The 7837-nt window shown below is 54.2% G+C and overlaps 1 protein-coding gene across 1 annotated transcript; it reads right to left on the reverse strand.

Annotated features, from left to right (window-relative positions):
• Positions 1 to 4257: 4257 nt before the first annotated feature.
• Positions 4258 to 7417, reverse strand: PRPH (peripherin). Its single transcript, XM_068972153.1, has 9 exons — positions 6876 to 7417; positions 6447 to 6507; positions 6178 to 6273; positions 5628 to 5795; positions 5395 to 5520; positions 5080 to 5300; positions 4916 to 4965; positions 4566 to 4645; positions 4258 to 4323 (listed from the first exon to the last, which is right to left on the reverse strand). Exons 1-9 carry the CDS (start codon positions 7415 to 7417, stop codon positions 4258 to 4260), a joined length of 1410 nt encoding a protein of 469 aa, XP_068828254.1.
• Positions 7418 to 7837: the final 420 nt, after the last annotated feature.

Genomic DNA, 7837 nt, shown 5'->3' on the forward strand with positions numbered 1-7837 from the left:
CCCTTCTTCCAACAAGCAGGGCACAATAAAATCAATGTGATATGATCTTTCTTAATTACAATCAAATCCCAGCCCTGTCTTCTTGAGGTTAACATCAGATCCCTTGATTAGAATTAGATTTTGAGTTTTTCTCAAATTCTTCAGTCACAGCCAAGTCTGAGGTTGTACCATTTCAATAGGTGGCTGGGTCCACTTGTGACAAATTGATTCTAATTCTCCCCAGCACTGAAACACTCAAATCTTGTCTTTTTCAGTTTTTCACCCAAAATCCAAAAAAATGTATTTTGCATGAAAATCTAGAACATACATATTTAAATACACTGAAAATAAAATGTTCACAATACCCTAAAGTTTTCTATTCTCTTTATTTTATTAAAATATTTGACTTGACCCCAAAATATTTATTATACTATTTCATGACCTGCAGTTTGAGAATTATTGGTGTATTTTCTCCTTTCTTCAAAATTTCGGTTCTCAAACACAGATCTTTCCTGGCTCCAGCTGTTTCTTGTCTTTTAACAAACACCTCGGGAGAGAGTGGCCTGCTCTTCACTCCCTCAGGTCTCATTCACTCTTCAGTTGACAGTTTTGTCTCTGATGGTACCCTGGCCTGAAGCTGCCCTCAGGAGGTCTAACATCTTCCTTGACGATAAGCCTGAATTTCCCAGCTCTTAGCTAACCTGTGTCCCCAGCATCCTCCCATGTGACTGGCCATTCCCTCCTGAAAGTTCTCTCTTGCTGTGGCTTCCTAAGTAAGGCCTTCTACCATTTCTGCCAGTTAGTACTTAAGAGTCACTGCCTCTGCTCCTCTATGCATCTCCCCAAGGCCCTTTTCTTTTCTCACTTAATACACCATTCTTTTCTTTAAGATTTTATTTTCAGCTGTGCTGGGTCTTTGTTGCTTCGCACAGGCTTTCTCTAATCGCAGCAAGTGGGGGCCACTCTTCCTCGCAGTGCACGGGTTTCTCACTGAGGTGTCTTCTCTTGTTGCTGAGCACAGTTTCTAGGGCACGTTGCCCCACAGCCCGTGGGATTTTCCTGGACCAGGGATCGAACCCAGGTCCCCTGCATAGGCAGGAGGATTCTTAACCACTGGACCACCAAGGAAGTCCCAATACACTGTTCTTAAGTGGTTTCATTTTTCTCTCATATGGAACACCTGAGAGGCCCTTCTTCTCAGCACAAACCCTTCCTTCTATCCAGTACCAACCCAGGCCACAGACTTTGATGTGAAAGTTTCCAAATTGGAATTTTTGCTCACTTGAAAATCTAAACATTTGAAATTCCAAAGTTTTTGTCTGCTTTTCTGCAGTGATATTTCTCCTCTGATGTTATAAATACCACTGAATGAAGAGGAGAGAAGGCAAGGGGTATAAGGAATGTGTGTGAAGGGTGACAGTGGTGGGAACCTTGCAATCTTTGCAGGAGATATTGTGGTTAATCCTCAGCATCCATTCCATATTAGACGATTAGCCCAAGTCAGTAAGTGGCTTCCCCTGGTGAATGTTACTGCTCTAGGGACAGACATACCCGTGATCCTTGCCAGACAGCCTGAAGGAAAGGACTTAAATCTCATACCTGGGAGGAAGGTTTTCTTTTTCCTTCACTGGATAGGAAAACAGAAGCATCACCCAGTAGCTGCTGGCACCCTGCTTTGGACCATGAAGAGAACCATCCCAAGGATGAAACTGCCCTCCAAGGAGGAAGGCTGAGCAGAACCATGGACAGAGCCTGGGTCCTTGACTTTATAGTAAGTTCCCTACATACACACCAAGGAGTCCCATTCAGAGAGTACATTCCTAAGTCTGATTTGTTTGTAAGTCCAACAAAGTTAGCCTAGACACCCAACTAAAACAATCAGCTGTAGTGTACTGTAGTATAACAGGTTTCTAATATTCTCACACAAATAATACATGAAAAACACACAAAAATAAGGAAAACATTAAATCTTACAGTACAGTACCTGGAAAAGTACAGAGTACAGTACAACAGCTGGCCCGTTCACATCTTTGAAAGTTCATACGTAGAGGATTTAACTGAGTAAGCTACTGAACCAACCTCAGAGCCCACCTACCTCTGGCTTCTGGTTACACGAGATACATGTTTAATTTCTTTTTCTTAAAAAATGAGGTTATTGTCACTGGTAGCCAAGAGCATCCTGATAGATTCAGTATCTCAAAATATTCCATCACACTTGAACTCCAAACCTGTGGACTCAACTGCCTGCCAGCCCTTCCCCTTGGCTGTTTCATAGCACCTCACCCTCAATGAGTCAAGACTAATTTTGCTGTCTAGGGCCCCCTCATTGCCCTACACCAGTCTTCCTTGTTTCTATGAAACGTCCCACCATCTGTCTGCTTGTTTCCTTCAAAACCTCGGATCACTTTTGCTATTTCCCTTTCTCTCACACTGGAAATCACCCCTTAAGGTGACAGTTCTCCAATCTATCCACCTCTTTGCCCACAATCATCTCTTGCATGTTTCACTGCAACAGCTTCTGAGCTGGTCTTCCATCTTCTTCTAACTCCTTCTGCACCCCACAGCCAGAGTGATCTTTCTAAAATACAGGTCTAAATACTTCACCCATTAAATCCTTTTCTTTCCTTTTTCCTTAGAATAAATTCTGAGTGCCTTAATATGTCATATAAGGTCCTCAGTGACTTGGCCCTCATCGTCCTTCCAACCCCAACACCATTCCTTCCTTTCTAGCCTTCACTTCAGCAACGTAGAACTACTTTTACTTTCCAAACTCCCTCTCTCTCATCTTCTGGCTTATGTAGCTGCCTAGAAAGTCCCCCTCCTCTTCCTGCTTCACCTGAGTAACTCCTGCTTGTTCTCCTGTGCTCATTGCGATGCTGCCTCCTTTGGGAAGCCATCCCTACCCCAAGACTGGATTATGTGATGTGCTCTTCTTCACGTTTCCCCAATACTATCTTCTTATCCCAGTCACATCACTCATCACAGGGTTGAACTGTATGCTTATTTGTCTATGTCCCCCACCCAGACTGTGAGTTCTGGCTTACTCTCTGCACCTCGCACTATAATTGAGTGAGGAAAATCAGTCTAAATTCAGAAGTGGATTTTGACTTCAAGATAAGGGTAGGATGGAATGGAGTGGAGGACAACATGGAAACAGATATTCCAAGCATGGGGAGGAGTGATGGCAGCAGAAGCTGATCTGCCTGCTAAGTACGTTGAACTGGTTCGTGTGGGTGGCAGGGCCATGCCAGGGGAAAGGGCTACTGAGGCAGAAAATGTAACCCAGGCAAGAGCTGAGAGTGGCCTGGACCAGTGGAGAGGCAGTGGGGACAGGGAGAGCCAGACAAGCTTGAAACAGCTATGAAGCAGAACTAACAGAATCGGAGCATGTGAAGAAAAGAAAGGGTATAAAATGAGGTGAGCTGTAATTTGGGCAGTGGAGGTCCTGGCGGCATCTTCGTCTGTGATGGAGAATCCGTAAGGAAGAACATGACTGCAGGCAGCGGAGACCAAGATGACGGGCTCTGCTTTGGTCACTCAGGGTTGCGGGTGGGGAATGGAGTTTGAGAAGAAATGGACAGAGAGGTAGGAGGAAAATCAGGAGGGCAGACAGGAGTCATAGATGCGAGGCAGTGAGAGTCAGAGGAGAAATGACCTGAGGCAAGGGGGCAATAGTGCTGAGCCTCCTTCGCATGGATGCTCCCATAACACAAACACAGGCGCACTGGGGAGTTTTCTCTCTCTCTCTTTACAATTCCATGATTTTTCAAAAAACCAAAATATAACTGACTCACAGTATTATATTACATTCAGGTATGTAACATAGTGATTCCATATATTTATACATTACAAAATAATCGCCACGGAAGAGGGTTCCCTTGTTAACAGTTTTATTTGGTTTAAAAGTGAAACTCAGAACCCAACCCACCCACTAACCGTGGGGTTGTGGCAGGAATAGACTCGTCCTGGGGTTGCTCAGCTTCTTAGCAGAATGAGAAAGGGGGGGGGGGGGACATACAGACTTTTACCCGGACAAGAAATGGGGACCATAGAGACCCTTAGCAGGACTAGAAGTGGGGAACATGTGAGTCATGCCTATGTGGGCATGGAGAGGCAGGGGGAGGCCCAGCTACAGTGCTGGGTAGGGCTTGGCCACCAGCCAGGTACGGGGTGACTGGCGCCATCCCCTGGACGCATGCAGAGGGGAGGAGACAATTCCGGACTGGTGTTAGGACTTGGCCTCAGAGGCCTGGGGCTGGGCAGGGAGCTCTGATCAGTTCAGTAGCTCTGAGGAGACTTGTCCAGCTCACTGTGCTGCTCCTTCTGAGACTCTGTCACCACCTGCTGGGGGGTGAGGCATGGGAAGGGCACAACCCACCCAGCGCCACCCTCCCTCTAGCTCCTTCGTGGCAAAGTGTACCCCCTCCCTCTCAACCAGTTGAGGCTCCCGTCTGAACATCCACCTCCATCTCCCTGTCTCACTCTCACCCCAAGAATCACTCACCCACAAATGCCCGAAGATTACTTACACCAGGCTGGGGCTCAAGGGAAATGATGGGGTCCTGGGCTCAAGTGGCCTATCTCACCTCTCCATCCCGAGTCTCAATGGTCCTGATCAGAACCATCTTCCGGCTGTGGGTTTCCTGGGGAGGCTCCACCTCAGGTGCTGAAAAAGGCAGGATTTGAGGTTGAGGGGAGGAGTCTTGGGACGTCCAAGCCCCTATATCTCTTTGGGGTCGCAAACAGCCGGACACGACTGAGCGACTGAACTGAGCTAAATATCTCTTTGGGAGGGGTAGGGCCCGAGGATCAGGGGCGAGGACAGACTAGGACTCAGGCAAGAATCAATCCCTGAGCAGAGCCATATCAAGAGTCCAGTCAGGGTACAAAGGGACAAGGGGACAGACAGGTTGGAAGTCAGACGCGGAAGACTCACCAGTCGTCTTTATACTCAAGGATGCAAAGGAATGGACTGGCACGGAAATCCTGGGGACGAAACCTGTAGTCAGCTACTCAGCGTGGGGTTGGGGGGGACCCTGGCCTTCCACCCGCCTCTCCTCCACCCCCACCCGTCCCGACCACGCCCCACCCGCCCCTCACCGGCTCTCCTCGCCCTCCAGCAGCTTCCGGTAGGTGGCGATCTCGATGTCCAGGGCCATCTTGACGTTGAGAAGCTCCTGGTATTCTCGCAGGTGTCGTGCCATCTCCTCCTTGAGCTGCCGTAGCTCCTCCTCAAGCCGCGCGGCGCCCGCCTGGTACCCGCCGGCCTCCAGGGCAAACTGCTCCTCCAGCTCCCGCAGCTGTCTGAGCAGCGCCTCGTTCTGGGGAGGCGGGTGAAGAGGTGGGGGGGTCAGTAGCGGGAGCACAGCCTTCGTCCTCCACCCCCGGGGCCGGGGCGCGCAGCCTGGTCCTCACCGTGCCGCGAAGCCCGTCCACCTCGCACGTCAGGCTCTGGATCTGGCGTCGGGACTCATTCATCTCCTGCTTGGCCTGGCGCAGGGCCTCGTGGTTCCGGTTGGCGGCGTCGGACAGGTCCGCGTACTGCGGCGAGGGTGGCAACTCGGGCGTGAGCAGACCAGATGGGTCCTTCCCCCCAGCACTCCACCCTTCCAGGCCCTTCCAACCCCCTCGCCCCCGTGCCCCCGCACCTTGGACTTGTACCACTCTTCTGCCTCCTGCAGGTTCTTCGCCGCGATGCTCTCATACTGGGCTCGGATGTCCCTCAGCGCTGCTGTCAGCTCGGGCTTCACGGTCGCCTCCACCTCGACGTGCTGCACTTGCTGGCTCTCCACGCTCAGCTGCAGGTCTCTCAGCTCCTGTCGCCCAGGGCAAGATGCCGAGTTCACCGCGCAGATCCCTCGCGGGCCACGCAGTTGGCGCGCAGAAAAGAGAAGAAACACTTGAATGAACAGAAGGGGGCGCCAGGGAGCGCAGAGCGCTTAGGCCTGCACAGCCCGTGCCCCGCGGGTACTGTCATCGGCGAGGTTTCAGGGGTGCATCCCCGCTGCTTGCCACCAGGTGGCGCAGGGGTGTGAGTCTAACCACCTGTAGAGGGGGTGGAGGGAGGGCCCGCGTCTACTCAGTGAATCTCATTTCTCTTCCAACGCTCCACACGCCACTCTCTTCGTGAGCTTGTCCCCCAGCTCCAGAGACCACCCTCAACCTCTGAAGTCGCACCTAACACCTGGGTCCACCCACCTCCTCGTGCAGCTTCTTGAGGAACTCAATCTCATCCATCAGAGATTCAATCTTGCGCTCTAGCTCCAGGCGGGACAGGGTGGCGTCGTCCACGTCCTACAGTGGGTGACAGTGGGGGTTCGAGAGCAGGGAAGGGTTGCTTAGGTCGAGGAAGAGCCTGGCCCTTCCTGTCTGTCTCTGGGGGCTTGTAGTCGCCTCCCTTTGCCCACAGATGCCACCCTGGATATGCAGGAGGTGGGTAGGGGTGGGGATGGGGAGACCGAGCTCACCTTACGGAAAAGCACGAGGTTGTGCTCCGCATCCTCCCTCTTGCGAGTCTCTTCCTCCAACCTGGTGGGAAGAGTGTGCAGAAACTGAGCTCCGGGGTCACCGCCCAGCCTGCAGACCGCGACCTCCAGGATCTGGGTCAGAGCTGCTACTGCAGCCTCTAGGAAGAGGTCTTCAGGCTGCCTGATGGACTTGCCCCATTTTCTCTGTAAACGGCTGGAAGCTGGGGTGGGGCCCCTTTGTACACAGGGGAGACATAGTAACTCCCCCTCCGTCACCTCCCCTGAGACTCAGCAAAGTGGTGGTGGTGGGGGAGTGCCCGCCGACGAGAGTGCTGCCTGCACACGCCCAGGCGGACAGGCGAGGGGCGGCTCCTCCCTCCCGGCTGCAGCCTCGACCGTCGCCGCCCCGCCCTGGCCCTGCCCTCTGACCTCTGCTTGAGCGCTGCCAGGTCCTCCGCCAGCCCGTCGCGCTCCACCTGCACCCGGTCGCGCTCCCGGCCCAGCAGCTCCAGCTCCCTCCGCAGCTCTCGCAGCTCCTGCTGGCACAGCTGGTCGGCGCGCGCCGGCTCCTGGCCCCGGGCCTGGTTCAGCTCCCCGCGCAGGGCCGCGTTCTGCTGCTCCAGGAAGCGCACCTTCTCGATGAAGTTGGCGAAGCGGTCGTTGAGCTCCTGCAGCTCCTGCTTCTCGTTGCTGCGCGTGGCCAGGAACTCCTGGTTGAGCGCCTCGGCCATGGAGAAGTCGAGGCGCTCCGAGGGCAGGCGCAGGAGGGCGCCCGTGCCCGCCCTGGGACCGCGGAAGCTGCCCAGGCGCACGGAGGAGCCGGGGGACGCCGAGCCCAGCAGGCGGCTGCTCGAGAAGCGGGAGCTGGACGAATAGGAGAAGGCCCCCGGGGACAGTGAGGGCGGTGGCCCGAAGGTGCGGCGGTAGGAGGTGGAACTGACGCTGGACCGGAGGCCCGACGGGTGGCTCATGGCGGCCGAGGATGGGCAGTCAACGCCGGCAGAGCTGGTCAGGGCGCGAGGAAGGAGCCGCAGACCGCTGTGAGGCGGCTTTATAGGCCTGCGGGTTCGGGGCGGGGGGGCCTGGGCTGCTCCTCCCACTGGCCTGACGGTGGGGCTATGTGGGGAGGGGGACGCCCCACCCCTGCGGAGCAGCGGGAGTGCCGCACCCTCGCTCCCTGGTGCTGGCGCCTGGCCCACTTGATTCCCCCTGTTGCTGGCGGGGAAGGGAGCAGGGGTGGCGACCACAGGCCACAGACAGGCAGGGAGGTGAGGGTCAGTGACTTCTAGCAAGCATCCAGAGCTAGAGCCTAGGATGGGAGGGCCTGACTTGAACTGGGGGTCCCTGGCTGAAAGAGCTGGTCACGGTAGAGGGCTAGGAGGACTGGAGGT

Source organism: Capricornis sumatraensis, chromosome 4 (genome assembly GCF_032405125.1).
Source record: "Capricornis sumatraensis isolate serow.1 chromosome 4, serow.2, whole genome shotgun sequence".
NCBI lineage: Eukaryota > Metazoa > Chordata > Mammalia > Artiodactyla > Bovidae > Capricornis > Capricornis sumatraensis.